Source organism: Anas platyrhynchos, chromosome 3 (assembly GCF_047663525.1).
Source record: "Anas platyrhynchos isolate ZD024472 breed Pekin duck chromosome 3, IASCAAS_PekinDuck_T2T, whole genome shotgun sequence".
Lineage (NCBI taxonomy): Eukaryota > Metazoa > Chordata > Aves > Anseriformes > Anatidae > Anas > Anas platyrhynchos.
In genome coordinates this window covers 35,991,768-36,014,031 of record NC_092589.1, presented here as the reverse complement: position 1 = coordinate 36,014,031, position 22,264 = coordinate 35,991,768, and the positions used below count along the sequence as shown (strand labels likewise).

Below are 22,264 nucleotides of genomic sequence, written 5' to 3'. Positions count from 1 at the left end.
TGTGTGCTAACAAGCTCTTAAAAACCTTCCCAGGAACTGCTGAAGTTTTTATAACTCATAGGCAAGGATCATCACACCTACAGCTGACTCGTAACAAACTTTTTGATATGTTGACCCCAAACCCATCTCTTCAGACTCTCCAATGAGAGACACTTGGTTATGATAAATTTAGTCTAAAAATGCACAGGAGGTTTTCAGTGCAAAAGACAACCATATCCATAATGAAAGGAAAGACGACCGTATCATAATGAATGAGGGTGATTTTGTAAAACTGAACACTGTGATACTGAGAATAAATCCTACAACTGCAGCGAGTCTTTAAAGCTGTTTACAGATGTGACTACTATGATCCTTACCATTAGGCACATTTTAATCTACAATAATCATAATCATCAGTTTGAGAAGGCTCTTGGATAGCCACTACTGGAAACTGACGCAAAGCGTGTGTGCAAAAAACACCAAACTCGTCTGGGCAGCAGGGGAAACCAACGTGTCTATCCAGATGCATATGGAAGCGCAGAACAGATAATACAACACATCACAGAAATAGGTAATAAGATGAGATAGTAAAAACCCATCAACATACATCATCTGATCATTGTATAGTGTCATTTCCCAGCCTCTATTAGCTCTTGCTGCATCAGTGCAAGTCCCAGACACTTTATCCTGTTTATAATTGCTGATGAGCAGTAATAAGGCCTCCATGCCTCAGCTCCTGTCCGTTCCACTTCAGTGCCCACCTATTAGGTTATAACTTTTATTTACAGCCTTGCTTGATGCGGTGTTCTATTAGTACAGCTGGAAACTGAGCAGGGGAAAAAAAAGAGCATCTCTAATGGGCACTATTATTGCCAGGGCTGGGTGATTTATAATGGTTTTTGAAGGCTGTTCTATCATCGCTTTCCTCTTGGTGTGAGAGCTCTAAGAAGGTTGGATTTCTAACACTGTGTCCTCCAAAAGTCAAACGCTGAAGAATACCTTAGAAGTCCCTACAAGCAACAATAACAAAATAACTCTAAGTTGCTTTAACGTTATAAACTCTGTTCACTAATCTTTCGTACAGTCTTTGCAAAGGCACTTACGCACATCAGAGGAATAAAAAAAAAATCTAGTTAGTGGTAGACCAGGTCTTTCTGTCTTTACTCAACACATGCGGATTAAGAAAACGATCACACAAAATGTTTTCTTGGAATCCGCTGTGGCTAAAAATTTGTGGATTTGTATTTCCGGAGCCTGCCCTTTCTGTAACTCCTAAAAGGCTGTCGTCTTGATAGTCAAGGTTCAGCCTCAGAGTGTCAGTATGCGAACATCAATAAACCTGAAACTCCAAAAAAAAGGACCGTGCATCTGCTTAACCGCTTTGCTGAAGAACCCTTTGCATCTTCTAGACTCAAACTTTAAACTAGAGAAGACACAGAGCATATGGCAGATCCTACACAAAGTAAGTACCACCATACCCATCTAGGACAGATATCCTCATAAAATGTAAGCTCTCTGCACATATATCTACGCAGAGTATTACTGATACATGTTTCTCAAGAACCTCCACTGAGAAATAAAGTATTTAAAAACTCACCAACTTTATGGATATAATCTATGGATTGACTGTTTCATTACTGCATTTTAACAGTCTGCTTCTATTACTCTCTCTACCACACAATTAAAAATTAACTGAGCGCACTCAAACAGTTCCAGTGACTTTTTCCAGGTTTCTTTAAGCTGCATGAAAATGTTTTAAAATCTGGCTCTTTTGAATCGCATATTCAATCATCTTTAGGTTCCACAGCAGAAAAAGAAGAGTAATATGCTACTTAGTACTGCACTTTCACAACACAGGCACCCAATATAAATGGGATCTGGATGCCCTACTGACTAGAGCAAGCCTCAGAGTATCTGCCATCATTACTTAGAACATTACATCATTACTAAGAACATTACTTAACTATTAAGAAACAAATCAAAATACATAAAAAGCTATACGCCATGCCACAGTCCCATCTTTTTCCCTACAAAACCTTCAGACCATTGGCTCTCCGAAACCTTCAAGGCATCATCCAAATTAATGATTGCAAGTCCTTACTCATTCTTTTCATTATAATCCTTGTCCTATGGGCACACTTCAGAATATAAATACTTTTTACCACAGCAGTGACTCTGGCAAAGAGGAGGGAAAAAACTCCCACCACTATTTGGTGTCATAATACAATTTTTTATCTGAACAGCTCCTCCAGCATGCAAGCTGACAAGTGCATGAGGTAAAAACTGTTTTTCGTAAAAGAACTTTTCCTGAGTCTTGACAGATTTATTGTTTTGATCTTTCTTCAATGGTTATATTAATGCTAATAAAATATGAAAGGTTTATGCCTTCCTTAATATCCTCCTGATGGGAACCTGCATGCAACATATGTAGGTCAAATTTCTAATTTTCTGTCTCAAATGCTGATATATGGCAGACTTTAGGGAAAAACTATGCTTGAAGGGAAAAAATTACACAGATGAATTCCACCAAAACATTCTTTCTTCAAAGCACTCTAGAGCAGAAGAAATGTTGAATTCTTACTGAAGAGAGGTTTATATGCAATGTGTGGTGTTGAAAAACATTGCTCATACTCACCTAAATAATATCCTAGGAAAGGAGACTACACTGAAGTGAATGTAGTGTGAAATACTGACCTACATAGTCTGCTTCCTAAGCCTGAAGATATCATAACGTTTCTGGCAAATATGTTATAGCCAATGTTTTCCTGTCAATTCCCATATTTATCTCGATTCTCAAATGCAGACTTGGCAAAGATATTTCTTTTCCAAACGGCACTGAAAACTTTGCTGAAAACGCAAGCTCTGAAGAAAAGTGGCCCTCCTGTTAACAGGTTTATTAGTGTAGGGGACTACAAACAAAGTATGCAAGTCACCGAGCATATAGTGAAAAAAATGGGGAAAAATGATACAATATGAAGCCACTAGAATTAATAGACTGAAGATTAAACTTGTGGCATCAAATTAAAAATCTCCTTATTTTCTTGTTAAACACATCATATGATTAACATACAGGCATGTAGGATAGCAAATATTAGCATAAACTAAAAATAAGAGCTACTAAGTGAAGTTAGCCAACCATTTCATGGCTACTTTTCAACATGTCTAGTAGTTTCAATGGCTTTACTCTCAGGAGCTTTTACCGTCCTGTGGATTTTTTCTTTTTGCTAATCACATTTTTTATTTTTAATATTCACATAGTGCTCTTAGTTTTCAATATGTGTAACATCACCAAAAGCTTTTAAAATACCCTGCAATGAAAATCAGAGTTAAATGCTACAACCACTAACACAAAGAATACACAATTTAGTAACACCATCGTGATGCAGATTCATTTGCAAGGGAAACAGTGGCAAACACCCCTTGTTGTTTAGGCATGCTTCCGTATCTACATGAAAAAGAATCCACAGTCTTCATATTCTGGAGAAGCTGAATCACGCACCTTCCAGGGCCAAACGTACAAAGTTCTTTGACAAACAGTATTTACAACATTGTCACAGATTATCCTGCATTATTTGAGAGCTCTGTACCTTCAGCAAACACGTTACTGTAGCTTCTCTTAAACTTCCTTCACTGCAGACCAAGCAAGCTAATACCATGCACACACAGAATAATCACAGTTCAGCCAAATGTATAGTAGCTTGAAACAATTTTTGATAGAATGACCTTAGAGGAAATTTACCTTAAACTCCTGAAAGAGCAAGAGTCCTTAATCAAATGGGAAGACATTTCCTTTCTGCATTTAATCCAGCTAAATTAGTATTTTAATGCAAATATAGGCAAAAACCATTTTGGAAACACAGACTGCTAGAACATTAACACTACCTAGATGCCTGTCAGTGCCTCTCCACAGGAGATTATGGCTTTCCAAAACAGTGTTTGTGGAAAGGATCGTAGGAGTTCTCCTTAACCCACTGCAAAACCAAACCCTGAAAAATGTCTGAGCCAACACAGATAGTTTGGTTGCCTGCCTGAAAGTGCTGGTATGATTCTTTATGACAAATCTGCTGCAGAAGCAGCACCTTCAGCCTTGCAATGATCTAACATATCACTAGCTCTGAGAGAGATCATCTAGTCTATAGCCTCCATGTAGAAATAAAAATCACCAAAAAGACCCAAAGCAGGTAAAATTTAGTATTGCTTAAAGTAAACATCACCTGTCTCTACTGCATCTTCAATTAGAAAACTCAAAGAAGTTTTCTCCTTTGATACTTCACATTTAATGCAAGGATTTCCAGAATATTACAAAAATCATTACACTTAAATCAAACTAATCACTTATGTGTTTCTTAGGTTTACAAAGTTTAACTGGAAACATAGTGCACTTAGGGAATTACTTTTGACCAGACTCTCTCATGGGCCATCTGCCATACACATCCTTTTATGTTTATACACATTTTTCTGACAGCAAATCGAAAACGTTTATTTTTATTTGACATTCTCCAGGTACAGTTGCTACCCTTGATCATTAAACTATATATGTACAGCCACACGCTACGCGAAACCCAACTTGTCAACCCCCACAAAACACGTACCTGAGTCGCAAGATCTTTTGGTTGGTGTGGTTAATGAGGCATGAGCTGTACCTGTGCATGGCCCACCTGAAAACAGAGAGGATTGTAAGTCTCTTAAATACCACCTATATTTAACACTTAAAACCACATCAGAATTATACTTAGGAACGTAAAAAAACTTAGGAGGACTTGTCTTTGGAATGCACATAAAGAAGTATTTTACTACTGTCAGTATCTCCTTCCCACCAAAGTCTGAATACATCTTTAGCTGAAAAAAAAACACAGATGAGAAGTAGGGGAGAAGAGACAATTTATGTTATTACTTCACAACTTTTTTAAGAGACGGATTTAGGAAAATATACATCGTAATTGCAATTTTTCCAGCATTGACAAAAGGTGCTGTTTATGTTGGAACAAAGCTAAAAACTTATCTAACCAACCCACAACTAACACACTGGAGGAACTGATCACTTCCCTTATGTCAACAGAAATTCTGTCACTGTCTCCAGTCAGATAATGACTTTGCCTCTTATCTTGTTCTCATTATGTTTTCAAAGTGTGGCACAAGCATATGCTAATGACCTCTTTCCATGCTGAAGTTTTTTGTTGAACTCTGGACTCTTGCCCACTCATCTGGTATCTACTTGGTAGTAAATTGCTTTCTGGCTTTCTTCTCAACATGCATCATCATTGGAGAGTTCTCCAGAGATCTTGTTAAAATAGCAACCAATTCAGTGTATTCAGCAACTTGCAGCAGTAATAAATAAATAAAAATAAAACCTACACAGTGAAGCCAAGACAACCTGAGAGTAGCATTGCCAGTGGTAATGATACATCATAGCTTTGATAATTGGATATTATAAATTGGATGATGCTAGAGAGCCTGAAATTAAGTTAGATCTAGTAGAGGTTTGGCTAGCAAAATACCAATAATCAAGTTTGCACTGGACTGCTGGTAATATAGTAGTACCATGCTGACAATACAAGAGCTGAGTATTGTGACAGGGTAAGCTTTAACATAAGTCTTTACCCACTAAGAAACACTTTTTCCTCTTTTCGCCCCCCTCCAGTTTATGAGCATCCAGAAAGAAGGCTGGGCTTTGGCAATCTTTTTGTCTTTTTAAATATTTTTGAAATTTGACCTGGTAGTAAACCATTTATTTTTGACTCTCTCAGAGATGTCCTGTCCCTCCCTCCCTCTCTCCTCCCTCCCCTTCATTTTTTTCTTTTATTTCTATTTCTCTCAGTACCAGCTCTTAGGTAACTTTATCTGCACTATAATACTTGTAGCATCATAACACTATAAAAAAGAAAAGAAACTTAACCAATAGGGAGGGAAAGAGGTGAGGAAATTAATTTGATGCATTTGATTTAAGTTAAATGCATTTGGGAGCAAAGATCTCACTAGTTTTACAATTGCAGTTTTTCAGAGAAAGACTGATAAGCTTCCTGAGTTTTTTTGTTCTTCCAAAACAAAAAAAAAGAATCCCTCTGGCAACATACAGCATCTTGTAATCACACAAGAGGTAATCTTTAAAGTGATGGTTACAAAGGCAACCTGGTGAGGGTTCAGCCTGCAGGCAGACACTAGGCCATGGATTAGGGCCTAGCCTGGGGTTCTGCTAACCAAACAGGACACAAAGAACTACCGAAGGTGACAAAAGAAATATGCTGCATGTGACAGACACCTACATAAGCAGCTGAGAGAAGTTACAGCCAGCGTTATGGAGATGGCTGGATTTTTCAGGTTTTGAAAGACGGTTTTGTGAGAAATGATATAATAAACCAAACCTGTTGTCTTAGCACACAAGAAGAGCCAAACTGCTGTTGCTGTCCAGAGGACTGGGAGGCATGGGCTTAAATGCCTTCCCCGGCCAACAGGAAAACATCCAGGACAGATGGAGCAAGCACCCTGGTATCACCATGCTGGTACCCATTCCAGGCCTGACAGCATTGCCAAGCTTTGTAACCATTAGAAGCGGTCAAATAAGCTCAAACCAGTGTTTGTAACATATCTTCTTCCAGAATTCTTCTAGAATGTAAAAAAAATGGAAATATCAGATCGATCTATGCTAGCAATACTACTGCAGAAGGCTCAAAAAAAGGCCTACTCTAGGATTATGTGCATCTGGGAAGCAAAGATGTGGTTCTGCTTCCTGTATCAATAGTGAGTGCAACAGTGCCAAATTTTCTATTGGAAAAAATTATTTACCATATTATCTATTGGAACCTTTTGGATATTTATGCTGAAAAATGCACTGCCCATTTGTTAAGTCAGTCTCAAGTTCTAAAGATCAAGTATACAGTGGTTGCATACACACAAAATATACAACAGGATATGGGATTTCAATGAACTGAGCTTTGACCACAGCTACCTCTTAAGATGCAACAGCTCTTCTTTAATTACTTAGTTACATTCCTCCAGTTTCACTGAATAGGCATTGGCAGGCACCATCACCTTCGACCCTCTGTTAAGACTAATCTTTGCAATTACTGTACAATAATTATTTCCATTAGTTTATATTTTCAGCATCTGACTAAATATAAGATCTTTGTACTTTTCAGTCCCTAAAGTACAATGAGTTTGTATCTATTCTGCACTTTTCTGCGTTAGAGTTTTTGTTTTATTTAATCTTCTCTCATTAGGTATTACCTTCATAGAGCTTTGATTTGTATAGCACAACATTAAGGTTTCAACAAAGAATATTTGGGGATTTGCATGCACATACATGCCTAATGACAGTAGGCACGCACACTGCCTAATAACCAGTGAAGGCTTCCTGTCCTCCCTTCTGCTATTGTTTTTGTTCCATCATTAAAAATGTCATGCATAATTCAATACTATGTAGCATGGGCCTGACTGTGTAATTCTTCATGGAAGTCATTATATTGAATTTTTTGGTATACATAACATCCAATACAGACATATTATTGGAAACAGCAGCACATTTTCCATAGTTTTGATAAAAATTCTGCATGAGAGCAAAGCAAAGTCAGATACAGTAGAGCACCAGTCCTTCTTTGCTATACATAAAGGTAGGCTTATTACTTAGCATGTTTCAGGATATATCTATACCATTGTTCCCGAAAATAATTGTTTCCAGGGAATTTGACTGTGATACACAAAACACTTCAGTGCACAGCAAAAGGCCACACGTCTAGCTTCTAACATAACCCACAGGGCTGTACAGGCTACTGTTTTTTCTCAGTACAAGCAAGAGATTAAAATGGAAGAATAAAGATATCTTGCTATTCTATATCCAACTAACAGATTAAACAATAGCTTCTGTTCCTATTTTTTTTCCAGTGTGTGCCTTCTGACATTTGCAACTCCCTTTCCAAACAAAAGCAGCTGCTGCCCAGCCATAATCTAATTCCAAGAACAGAACATTAAAAATGCAAAAATACTAAAGAAATAATTGTAAGCATCACCAAGTCTGCAAGTTGAAAAGCAGAGTTAGGAACAGACAATACAAGATCCTTTACTTTGAACACTGTAATACATATAAAAGGTCTTGTTAATGTAGCTGCTATGTTTTTGATTTCTGATACCACTAGATTCTTATGACAAACTTTATACATCAGTTGGGAAAAACAGGTTATCAAATTACTAAGAACTGTGCAGCTCAATAAATAAGTAAATGTTTCAAAGCCATTTTCTCTGGAACATCTCTTAAGTAGTAAAATTTTATTCTTTATTACTTGTATTTCTATATATGTGTTAATACTATTAACTAGTATAATTTTTTATTTATGTTTAAATTGACTTTCTGAATGCCTTTCTGTATTGACCATCTCTCCTCCTGAAAGACTAATGACTGCCAAGTAGCACCAATCTTGCAGGACATGGCCTGAGTCACGGTAACTTGTTATTTCCCCATTTCTGGAGTTTCTGTAAAGCAGAGTGACTTCATTGAGTCAGACTTTCCTGTGCAGGAAAGAGCAAAGTCCTAGGGTAACCTCTCTTTGAACCCAGAATATTTGAGCCAGGTGTATTAGAATAGCACTGCAAAGTACAGCACTCGGAACAGCACCTATTAACCAGAGGAAGAGATGCAGAATGGAGTGAAGCCGTGCTTATACAAGAGTACAAAGCCTAAGAGTACAATAACACATTGAAACAATTATAGATAACACAAAATCTGTAAACCAGATAATGAATGAAAGTGAAAAATAAGTTACAGAGCCTGAAGCTTAGTAAGATTTGTTCGCAGTGGCAAAAATACACTTGAATGCTGCTTTGAGCCTTCAGTACTGTGATGGTTCTTCCTCCTCAGAAATAGTAGACCAGCTCTGTGTATGTAACAGGCAGGAAAAGGGTAATCATATAAGGGCTGAATATCCTTGGACAGCAGCGTTGTAGCCATGACAGAGAGAAATGTTATGGCTATACACATCATGGGAAAGAACACAACTTTGGAAACCCGTCCAAACCAGTAAATTAGCTGTGCATTTGCATTTGCTGAATCGGTAGAGACATAATCTAATTAATCTACACAATTGAGTTTGAAAACAGACATTGATTACAAACACAAATACATAAACGGGAATGTAAATCTCAAAATTCAGTCTGCACAGACAGAATAGCCTTTAAGGAAATAAAAGCAAGAGAATTTTACAACATTTAACTACTTATCTGCTGTAGGACATGTAAACTGCATGGTAATTTATGTCACATCATTACTAAACAGATAAGAAGATTAGATATCTAATCACATACAAATATAAGCTTCTAAAAATCTAGTTGTACAAATCTGCCATTATTTACTTTTATGGATTTTTATAAACAAATGGCTTTTTGAGAAAGAAACAAAACCAGTAGTAGCAAAGCAGTCCAGTTACATTTAACAACTGTAATGAAGTAAACTGGCAGGATTCAGATTCCACTTTATTCCCTAACATTGTCTGACTCCATTACCTGCTTTTCCTCAGTTTCCCCGTTTGTAAAGTAGCCATGATACTTTCCCACTTTATAGCTGTAATTTGAAGTGCAAAAACGGGCTTTTGAAACTGGCAGTTAAGTTATATTATTAGAAATAATTTTTATATAACCTTGATAGCTGTGCTGCTCTAGCCCACATTTTTATTATATGACTGTGTTTCTGTTTCACATTCCATGAGGTCCTTTCACTTTAATAAATGGGACCCTAGGATACACTGTCTGCTCTGCAGTGTGAAGTGACTATAAATCAGACTGAACAATTAACAGTGGTACTACTCTGCTGGTCTTCATTATGTTTCAAAATTATCATGCCACAGACGTGGAAAGAAGTGTTCATTTCATAAATCTACATGCCAGACCTCTCCAGTTTATATGCTTAAGCCATAAGAGCAACCAGAAATGTTCTTTAGATGAAACTGGGACTGTAAAGATTAGATTAAAACTTAGACAAAGATCCTCAATCATGAATTAATGATAACAGCAACACTTCTACCAGTTTTTTTTTCTTTCAGATTTCTAGCTGCCTGTATGTTCTGCATGGGTACCTAATACCAGCTGCATTTCTCAAAGCAAAACTCCAATAGCATCAAGCTCAGAATGGTTCTATATTTCAAAGCATTCTTGTAGAAAGTTGGTTTGAATAAATACTTTTAAAATAGTGTACTTTGTGATAAATACTCAAAAAAAAAATCCAGGTTTGATGATAAATCAAATGAAAAATTGAAGTTCTGTTAAATTAACATTAAACAGCACCAAAAGGCTCTTCATACACAGTATGTTTAAAAACTCTTAAGATGAAGAACATCTACCATTGTGATTTTAGAATAAATTTAAAAAAAACAAAACAAACAAAAAAAAACGAGAAAACAGCTAGTTCTTGTTGTATACAGATGCAAAATGACTGTGGTATCAAACAACAGCCAGACACACATTCTATACTAGAGATGTGAGTTTTCTTTTGCTCTGATAAAAGACACAAAATTGAGTACAAGAACAAGGAACACGTGACGATCTTGTGAGTTAATAAGGAAAATCAGAATTACTCATCATCACCATCATCTAGCAGTAGCTTTGTTCGTTATGTGAGGTTACAAGTTTAATTGCAGCATTAAATAATGTGGGTCAGGCATGTTAGTTTTGTAGCCCAGCATAATGTCAGCAGTTACTGCATTCTTTTGTATCAGAAAAAAAATCCCTACAAATTGGTATCTGAATAAATCAGGTTAGCAGCAAAACAAATTAATTTCAACAACCATCTATAACAACCAAGAGAAAAAGAGAGACTGCTAGCTTGGTTTGTTTATACATTCAATGCATTATAAAAGCGGGCACACACATAACTTTCAAATATGAGCCAGAAGAATTTCCCTGCAGCCAGAATTAAAAAAAAAGGCAAAAAAAAATATACAGAAATGAAATGTATCGCAATGAACAAGTGAATTCTCAAAGCCAGGCTATTTTAAATGCATACAATGCATGGAATCTACGAGCAATTGTCATTTCAAAAAATCACTGTTCTCATCTAAAAGGCACAAAAGACAATTAAGCATATCACAATAAGAACTCAAACTATTTCGTATAATACTTCGTATTTTGAGAACGTACATGTGAAAGTTGACATCGTTGACTCCCCTGACAAGCACAAACAAAAATACAAAAGCTGTACAGTAGTTTTAAGTTGGTAGAAACCTTTTGCATGGTGTCAGAGAACAGGCTATTCAACAGAGGGGAAAAAAAGGATGTGCTTGTTTATCCGATTTTCATGAGGTTATGTTGAAAAAACTGACACAGGATTTTTTATATTATTATTATTACTCATAAGACAAAAATATCATTACTTTTCTAGTACTGTAGCCTGTATTGCTTTTTACACAGTCATGCTTCAACAAGCCATGAAATTCAGAGGATAAACATCCAATAGGTACAGTAGAAAAAACAATCTCTCACCTTTCAGCCAAAGATCTTTTATGGAAGCCTGGTGCATCTACATCTCAAATGTAGTACCCTTTACGTACACAAAGTAAATCTGGCAAAATAACTTCATAATTGAGTGTAACTCAGTGTTTGCAGCACACAGAAATGCTTAATAAGATCAATAATGTTTCAAAGCATTCTTTCAATTCGACTTGCAAATTGTGCATTTAAACATTTGAGATAAATTAATGGTGTTGTAAATGCTTTGCTTGACATGCAACAGTTTAAATCTTGGAGGCTATATAATAACTAGAGAAAATTTACAGACATTCAGTCCTGAAAATCACATTTAGGCTTCTAAAATTCAGCACACAGAGGTAAGGTGTGGACAGTAATTACCACCTTCTTTCTGGGCTGAAATCTCCAATGTATTTTTTTTGACAGTTACAGCAATACCTCACATCTTTGTGTATCTTCTTATGAAGTCTTCAATGTAGAAATATAGAGCATTTAACTGTTCTAGAAACATCAGTTATTCTTTTTGTCCTTTTTCATTTGTGGTTCTTGCTAATTCAAGGAGGCCAGGGAGAGTTAAGCAGATAATTAAAATAAAATCATGTCAGCTGAAGCAAAGAACTACTGAAATTTAAAATCTGATCCAGCTGCCAGAGCTGGAGTTGTTCAAACTGACATTTCTCCTGTCACATAACAACACAGTTAGTTTTAAACCAGCACAGCATCAACTTTGGGTCTACTCACACAGTGACAGAAATATAATGTGACATCCCCAAAGAAAGCAATGAAGGCCTGAAACCAAGCAAAAATTATTCCATATTCAGTGTGACCTTTTCTTTACCAAAATACATAGAACCTTCCTTAACAAGCTGATTTATTTTTTTTTTCTTTTAAAGAGTGCTAGTGGATGGAGGCGGGGGGCAGAGAAAGAAACACAAGGTCATTGACAAATCCCCCTTTTCCTCCCTATTGAACACAAACAAGTCTCCCTCCCAGAAAAAAAAAAAAAAAAAAAGGAAATCACTGCCAGTGCAAACAGATGATATGGTGACTAACACTGAAGTAACTTCTGCCTGAACTTCCTAAATGAAGAAAGGAGGCCAAAGAGAAAAATAAGAATAGATAAAAATTAGACAGAACTTGAGCACAGAGAAATGTATCTGCATATAAAGAAGCACAGTTAAATCAGTCTAATTTTTGTTCCTATCTGTTAGGAAACAGATCATTAAAATCCATTCAGATCTAGACTTACTAAAGCAATACCAATATGTTCCTTATCTGCAAAAGCTTATTTCAGAAAACTTATTGCAACTGACAATACGATAGGCAAGATGATTTGAGATGGAAAAAGGCAACTAGAGTAGTGTATAGGGAAAATAAAACAAACAGAACGATCTTAGTATGGTTTCCTTCCCTAAACTGTAACGGTATTTTTTGAAATCAATGACAAAACCAAAACTTGAGAGGAGAGGGGAAAAAAACAAAACAAAAAAAAAGTCCTGAAGCTTGTGCCACTGTCACCAGGTGTGAACTTTTAACACGTTTTTGTTGACTGCAATTGTAATGCTGAGAACTACCTTCCATCTACAAGAGAAAGATTAATCAGGAAAGCAGCCATTTGGGTAGGTGATTGTTCAGAAGCGATAGTGGCAGGAGGAGGAAGGTCACTACCAGGAATTTAGCGCAACCCTCACGGAACATCAAAACACAAAACGGCAGAGATCATACTTGCACATTGTCAGACTGAACTCCTGTAAAATCCAGTCCAAGGAGCTTTTCTCCTTCATCACCCATTGAGTGTTTAAAAAGGAAATGGCTACTTGAAACAAAACAATCAAAAAAAAAAAAAACCACCTTCACTTTGTCTTATCTGTTCAATCTGTTTACCCTATGGACTCAACTGCAATGGAAATGCCTTGATGTGAGACTCTTAAAAGCTTGAAAGGGAAGAAAGAGAAATTGAGTGCACCACAGAATCCTTCCTGAGCACTCCAATCTTTCCATTCTTTGATAGGAATTACCTTAATGATCCCGTACATTGATTTCTGGTGAATTAGTGCAATTCTATGCAGAACAGCACGTAGCTGTACATAACCACACAGCACTGCAAAGTATCAATCTCTGAAGAACACGGCTGTAATGAGAGCAGTGCATGCTTTATAGAACTTGTTGCAAAATAAATAAATATTGCACAGAAAAAATACACCCTTAAATTAAAATCAAAAAGACATTTAAAGTTTGGGCATTCTTCATTACAGGAAAGAATCTTCCACCCTGAGGCCATTATCCATCAGAAGAGCTCCATCAGTGTATAATTATTTCTGATAAATGATATTAAGCTTCATTAAAGAGGTAGTGAGGATGTGAGAGAAGACAGAGAGAGCTCAAGCTGTACATAAATCTCTCCACTGTATTTCACTTAAAATCACCCCAGCAGGAAGTCATAAAGAATTTTTTTATAGGTAATATTTTCAAATGCTCTGCAGGCTGTGCTGCCTAATATCCATCACCTTGAGTGTATGTTCACAAGCACAGCGCAATCCAGGATGAAGGACATTATTTTATTTCCCTCCCTCTTTCCCATCCCTGTAATCACCTTCCCACTTACCCCCAAGTCCTTCTCAGCCACAACAGAATCACCTGAACACAATCTAATTCATCACTCAACACATTTTCATAAAACCTGACCCAGTAAGCACTGGAGAAGCAACCTCTGCTGCCAAATAGTAGATCTTGGCTCATAAGCCAGCAAAGGTGCTGAGCCCCACTGCCCTGTGAAAATTCAAATGTGTTGCTGAAGCACAACATTTTACTGAAAGGACAAAATAAGGCTTTGTTTTTACAGCATACTGCAAGTTTCCCCTGAAGAAGCGCTGGACAGAAGGAAGAGATGGGTGGTCAGCAGCAACTGTACATGTGAAGGAGAGACAAGAGTTACATGGCAAATTACTCGTATTACAAATAACTTATATCAGAAAGGTCAGCTTAAACAACACAAAGTGCCTATTACTTTGGGCTCTATTTCTGAAAATATTCCCATATACAGGTTGAAAACCATAATTTTAAATTAAACATTTTATTTTAAGTCTAATAGACAACTACAATCCCAAAATAACACTTCCTGCTTTGTCCACAGCCATGCTGCACAAGTAAAAACAACATAAATGTGAAGTCTACCTACCTGTAAACAGAATAAATATTTGGGGAATTCGGTTAAAACCATCCTATACAAACAGTGAAGACAACTGAAAGCAAATGTGCCATATCAAAGATCTCTCAGTCCTACTGCTTTGTCAGCGTTCTTATTTCCAGCAGAGAAATAACAGCAGCTCTAGTTTAGTCTAGCATACTAAATGAGTATGTTTTTCTTGCAATGCACACATCTATCTACTGGCCACAATGTACAAGCAAACTCAGCTCAAGAAGGATTCCCTCCCTCCATAAAAAATCATTTTAAAATGAAGCTACAGTTTGAGCAAGATTAAACTACAAATGATACATTTAAGCTTAAGTTGTTAGAATGCAGATTTTAAAACTCAATATATTATATACAGGTTGAACTCATAAGTTTAGTATAAGGATGATTTTATCACACTGTGTGTTGGTTAATTTTTAACATCTTAGTTTAGCTTAAGGCTAATTTAGCCTGAAACAGCACAATAAAGACCATAAAATAAGAGACAGATTACCACATGAAGCTTAGTTATCTAAGTGACCTAGCAGGAATCTAGACAAACATGCATTACAGTCAGTGCTATTTGCAATTGCAAGGATCAAAAACCACTAAAAATGTTTTAAAGCCAAAATTTACAAGATACTGCTGTTTATCCTAGAACATGTATATTAATTTACTACCAATGTGAGAAAGAATTTCTCAAAATAAGAGTACCTCAAAACCATAATTAAATTGCATGCTGCAGTTCAGACAGCTGTAGAAGTTAGAAACTCCTGTGACCCCTTTTAATTTGCTCTTCTATTAAAACCAACAGTTTTGCATTTCGTGAATCACTTCTAACCTCTCCCTTTGCTCTCAAAGAAGCAAAGGGTCTCAAAGGGTCCTTCTTTACTTTCAGAAAGAAGTCTGTGAAACCTAAAATGGAGAACAAAGCAAAACATTTATGCCTCCCTTGCTCTCACTGAGGACTTGTGCACTTACATTCCTCTTTGCTCGGTGAAGTTACATTCAGTTCTGTCAAAAGTTGCTGGTTGGAGTTAGCGGCCTGCGTGGTTAGAGAGGTATTGCTGTTGTCACTGTTCGTTTCTCCAGAGAACAAATCTGTCTGGCTGTTGCTTGTGCTGGGAGTAGAGTCATCATCTGGCTGCTTCTTCTGGAAATCTATCAAAACCAAGATCCATGTCATCTCAATTGCTCAACCTATTCAATTTTGTACAAAAAGTATCATAATGAAAACAACCCCCAAAGACTGTCAGAGGCATCATCATCCTGACAGTTTTTAAATATCATAACACAAAGTTAGAGTAGCTTTTCATTATTTCAAAGTATCTTAAGATTTATTTAATGCTAAAGAACCACCACCAATTTCAGAACTATACAAAGTTCTTGTTTTTACATCTGTTCAAGAGCATCCAATGCTTAATACTGCATGTATCAGAATATACCACACGGTGGTATCATGTTAATAACTGCTTGCACAAAGCACTTATAACAGCATAAAGGAGCAAACATCTGACTGAGGAAGAACTAATGTATGCAGTACAAGGAAACGTTAGAATTCTCTAAAAACAATACTTCTCTACTTCTCACTGCCATTACCTAAAACCCCGCCAGTGTAGCAGCTCTGGAAAAGCTCGTGTAGACAACTGTGGTTCCAGGTTAGCATGTGGGAGCTGGGTTTTGCATCACTTGTTTAGTGGTTATGTTATTTTCTTAATCTTTTCTTCACTTACCAAACTATCTTTATCTTGGCCCGCAAGTTTTCTTGCTGTTGCTTTTTCCTGTCTCTGCCCTGTCCCCTGGGAGCGTGCAATTGACTGTGTGGGTCTTCACTGCCAGCCAGGATCAGCTCACCACAGCATGGCTGCAGACACCACATGCTCCAGCCTTGCTTAAGAAGGCAGGTATGAAGTCTGCAAGGGGCACCTTAGAGCTGTATTTTACACTGTGCCTATCCCATTATGCCCATCCCTGAGCTAGCAGTGACCACCCAGGGACGCTTTAGAAGCTTAGGTACCAATGAAGGCAGTCCTCTGAAAGGAAAATGGTTTCTCTTTACAATATTCCCTTTAATATTTAACCAGCCTGCCATTTGACATTTCTGAAAACACCTAAACCATACTCTTAGATGTTCACTCAAAGACCATGCATCATCATAATGAATAGCATATCTACTTTTTTTCCTTTCAAACTGTGGCTTTCAATAATTTAAAAACACTTAGAAAAACATTATTCTACATAGTCCACAAAAAAATTGAGAAGTTAAGGCATTGTGATGTTGGCTTTTTGTTAAATTGTGCAGTAAGCTGTCTGAAAGAGAAAATCCTTTATGTTTACAGTTTCCATTAAAACAACAGAAAAGTAAAATTTCTTAGCGTGTAGGAAACGTTGTAATTTTTAACCTTCCACTTTGTCATATTTGCTTTTAATATTAAACACAAAGTTATTTATGCAAAGCAATTCTCTCCTACATACTTAACTTCAAACTAGAACCAAAAATGAAATAATAATGCTTCACACTCCAGTTGAGTAATAAAATACACTGTTATCACAACATTATGACAATGAAAAAAAAAAAGAACGGAGTCCTATGAGCACACAATGAAATCTTAAACTATTGTAGCAGCAAGTTTAGGAAAAAAAAAAAGTATATGTATACCAACCAGAGGACAAAGCTCTTTCCCAGGTTCCCATTCAGGCCACATTAACTTCTATTTTCACCTGACTTGCCCATCTCTTACCTCTGTATGCTTCAGTCTACCTGTGGTATCTTCTTCCTTTTGTGCCTACACTGCCTTAAGTTCTTTTTCCATGGTCTGACTGAAATGAATCTGGGAATATTTAAGCAATCTCATCCCCCTTGGGGATCCTCTCTTACCTTTCTGTACCTACCAAGATATAACCCAGTTGATTGGGGGGGGGGGGGGAGAGGGATAATAAATAAAAACCAGAAAAAAGACAACTATTTTGCAACACTTAAGCCAATGCATGTTTTGCAGCAGACCTTAACTATTTGCAAACATGATTGGCAAACTAATACATTTCACCAGTTTTCTGACAATAATTTCAATAGTTTAAAACACACTTCAAATGCATCAGACAATAAAGCTCCCTCTGCTAGTCAAATCAGAGGGTAGGTTTTCTAGGAGTCCTGCCACAAGGGTGCCAAGACATTTATTTTACCTCAACAGGCAAGATTAACAAAGCCACCATCAGTAGTGGTTAGGACGCCTTGGGCTGGCTGAGGCAGCTGCCTCTCTCCCCTTCCCAACTCCCTCCTCCTGCAGTGCCCAACCAAGTGGAGAACCGAGCTGTGGAGGGGACAGCATTGAACCAGATGAGGAAATAAAACCACCTCAGAAGACGGCAGCAACAAAAGCCAGCCAACACACCTACATCAAGGCACTATGGATCCACCAGTTGAACACCACTGCCAACTCCAATGCTGGCGTTAGATTGACCTACGTCCATGGAGTGTGGTTCAGGAGGTAAATCCCTCCAGGACATTGAAACTACATACAGCTGATTTGGCTTCAAAGTTTTCCTTTTCTTCTTGTCAGCAAGTGCCAAGTCTCAGAACTGCCCCCACAGTCCGACCTCCACACGTTGGATAGATCCCATCCTCAGGCCTACCCTGGCTCCAAACCAGATTAGCGTTTGAGCTGAAGTCTTTCCAAGTGCTAAGCTTCTCTTGAGGGCTTTCCAAAACCCACAGTCCTGATACTTGATTAGCAATAGCGTTGGTCTCAGATCCTACCCGCTACACCACTGATTTGTCTGACACAGCTCTGCCCTCGGACACCCTCCAAGAACACCCCTCCCAGCCAAGCGGATTTTGGTGTGCTTGACATCCAGTTATTCCCACAACACGAGACATCTCTTCCTCGTAAAGATTGCTGAAGATGACTGCATCATCTCCTGGCATTCCTAACACATTTTTTTTTTTAAAGAAGAAATAAAAAAGGCAGAATTTATTTATTATGCAAATACACATACATCAATAAAGGTTGCTCGTTATGTCATGACAGAAAAAAGCAGAGTGGTCCACAAATATTTGCAGATGATGAAATGCTGGTTGCCAACATGACTCACTGGGACTGGGAAGCACTGCAGTCCAACAGTCCTTAATTGCTGACTTAGGATTTAAAAGTAATTTGCCAGAGAAATGAAGCTGTAACTTCTGCTGTGGAAGACTCAGCCAGAAGCCAAGCTTGGATAGGAAAGAGCTCAAAGCCAAGGAGGAGGGGGGAGGAGGCAGACAGGAATTCATCTGCCTCAACAACAAAATCTCAACAACTGGTGGGATGCAGTTTGTCGATGCAGTTTGTAGGGAAGATGCCCTACTCGGGCCTCACTTATTACCACAGTTTCATGCAAGCCAGGCTCCTGAATATCAGTAGTGTTCTTGCAATCAAGAAAGATTCAAGCATGTGGGATTCTGCACCAGACATGAGCTGACAACTACAGCAATGAGACCTGGAACTACGAGTTTAGGAGATCCCCAACTCTTCACACCTATACTGAGGCCACAGTGTGGGCAAGGGGGAGCTCACAGCCGGAGACATCCTGGGAATCACTGGGCTACAAATAACCTGTCTAGAAAATAAATGAAAAGTGCACGTTGCCTGCAAAGGTGGCCACAGGGAGTGTTTTATGTGAGACTGCACCCAAGGCAGGGCACAAAAGTGAAGCCGTATTATGTACGTGTATCAGAAATAGGAGCACTTCCATTTCCAATGAGCTGAACAAGCAAATGGTTCCACTCAATATTATACACTGTGAGCTATCTACAAAATCCATTAAAAAAACGAGTGCAGAGTTGCAGAACAACAATAGATACCATGGAGTTTATTAAAATTCAGCAAGTTAAAAATTCTCAGCCACTGTATTTTTTTTTCCCTAGATAACATGCAAATAATTCGGTTGGACTAGCTCAGTGTCATCCACAAAGGGCATTTTCAGATGAATGTAAAACATTTTTTAAGGAAATGGTCTAAATAACAAAAGTCCTGACAGTTGCTCAGTGACAGAATGGTAGATGCTAATGCTATGCAGTACCTCCCAAAGCTGTACATTTAAGATGTGCATAAACCAAGCTGATTTTTTTCTGAAGAACTATTCATATTTGCAACCTATTGATAAATTCTCCAACTTAAAAGAGAGCACAAAAGGCTGTGAAAAATCCTCGCTCAGTGTTTGTGTTTCACAACAAGCTTCCAAATGACATTGTCTGATTTGCCACACAGCAGCAAAATCCACCACAGCATCTGCATCCTTTCTGCCTTTATGGTGTATCCAGAACAAGTTTTTATTCAGTCTGCAGATCAATTACCTTTCAAAAAAGTCTTACCCTGCTCAGTTGGCTGGAACCTGGGAACATCTCCTGTCCATCCTTTTACTTTTTCATTGCAGAAGAGAGTACTTGAGGAAAAGACTGAAACTGGTGTACCCTGAGACACACTAACTGTAACTCAACCTGTATTACTTACACACACTGGTTTATTACTAAATATTTCCATCTTACTTCAAATTGCATTACTGAGGCAACTTGCAGTAATGTCAACAGCAATACAAAACCCATTCAGGAATATAATCTATATTATAAATTTGACCTAAATTATCAACAGATTTCTGAAATACCGCTTTCTGATTTGTGGCCCAATATTTTATTTTTGCAAATATGTATCTAACAATATATTGGAAGAGCTGTATTATACTGTTTCTCTGCTTTGGTGGACTCCATTCAGCCTTTTTTTTTTTTTTTTTTTTTTTTTTTTTTTTTTAACCAGGACACCTGTTAACACAAATAACTTGCAGACCACCTTGATCTCCCTCAAACACAATAAAAGCTGGCAACAATTACCGGAGCAATTGTGTCTGAATGGATCCAGTTAAGCCTTAACTGCTTAACAAATAAAACAAAACAGAAATACATGCACAATCCAGGCAAGATCCTGGCAAGTTTTGAAGGGGAGGCTTTACTCTGATTAAAATCAGAACATAACTATTGACAGAACAATGACCTCCCTAACAGACTCAATGTGGGGGGAAAAAACAAACCAGAACAAGAGCTGGAAAGGAATTTATCATTCCCAGAAGTTTCTGTTTAACCACAGAAGCATGCAAAAACACCTTCATTAACTTGTCTCCTCCATTTTTACTGAGACTTTCAGTATGCTAGCAAACGCAGTGCCAAAACGCACAATGTTATGACCCAAAATCCATCAAATCTCCTAATGTTTCCCTTTCCCTGTTAATAAAATGCAATTTTATAACTTTTTACAGAACCTTCAACTGGTACACAGGTTTAGTTAAAACTTTCTCCATTTGACAGAATGTTTTCTTTTCCTGCTCAGCTGTCCCCCTTCCTCCATTGTCTTCAGGTTTCAGATTATTTTTTTTTTTGTTATCGGGGGAGCCAGCACTAAAAGACAACTTGAGAAAAGATCTCAATAAAATGTGCAAAATCAATCTGAAAAAAAATGTGCTGTATGGTAGAGAAGCTGCTAGTAGCAAGCAGCAAGACTGCCAGTTTTTGAGCTCCAAAATCCTTTTGCTGTGTTGTGTCTAAGGGTTGCACCCCGCATCCCAACTAGCCGAGTGAAAGCAGAAAATCTCAGACAGGGCTCTGATGCACTGATGTTAATAATAAGAGAGTTAATTTTGTTTTGTTGATTAGGATTTATGTGTAAACAACACAAGGACTCTGTGCATATACAGACATGATACAAAAAATTCATAATTTCTATATACAATAAGTCCAAATAGATAAGATTCAAATGAAAGCAAGAAGCCAGATTTGTTCCCAGACATCAGAAGACAAGTTCTTTTGTAAGACAATCTTACGCCCTTACATATTTCTAAAATAACATTGATAATGAAAACCAGCACGTTTATAGCTTCTGATATTACAGCCATCAATATCTGACAAAACGCATAAGATAATTGTGAGTCCTAGACTTTTGTTTAACTGTAAGGGGTCTGTAGTTGAACAGGGAAGAAGAACCCTTTAACGTCTGCTAATTTCTGTGATTAGGGACTGTGGAAACTTGAGGTACAGTCAAATCTGAGCCATACCAATATACCATTAAGCATTTAATTCTGAAAAATATATGTATGTCAGAATATTATATACAATGACTTAATACTAAGCCATTTTTCCCTTCATTTGCACATTTATGACACTCACAAATGGTCTTAAATTTAATACGCTCTCCTTTCAGCCTAGTTTAGGGATCAAGGTTACCAACACCTCCTATTCTCTGTTCTACAAGAGATGTTGTCATTAATAAAGAACGGGCTCATTCAAATAAATGATGTATGTTGCAAGAAGTGTCAGAGTAAACAGCATGCTAAGATGAGAAAATTAGAGCCTTTAGAATAATTTCAGTTGACAGGCGATAGCACACCATTTCCTTACTCTCCAGTCCTACAGCTCCCATAACTTTGCAGTGTGAACTAGCAAAAAAGAAGTTATTTGGAGAGTGTTTGCTTCTTGCACTGCATTAAATGTGCAGGCTGCACATTGCTTGTTACCAGAGCATCTTGTTCTTTTACAGAGCATAAATTAACATGTTAGTGTTACATCAAATGTCCATTAGCATCACAACACTGCACACAAAAGACTTTTACCTTCCTCTAATCAGAAAACAGTTTCACACTTCAAAG

At 37.5% G+C, this 22,264-nt stretch overlaps 1 protein-coding gene across 1 annotated transcript in view; it reads right to left on the bottom strand.

Annotated features, from left to right (window-relative positions):
- ZFAND3 (zinc finger AN1-type containing 3) overlaps positions 1–22,264 on the bottom strand; it is a 132,174-nt gene that overhangs the window by 27,788 nt on the left and 82,122 nt on the right. Inside the window, exons 4-5 of the mRNA XM_072035702.1 lie at positions 15,578–15,757; positions 4,572–4,637 (exon numbers count right to left, since the gene is read on the bottom strand). Of these exons, the coding sequence (XP_071891803.1) occupies positions 4,572–4,637; positions 15,578–15,757 (246 nt within the window). The remainder of the gene's footprint in view (positions 1–4,571; positions 4,638–15,577; positions 15,758–22,264) is intronic.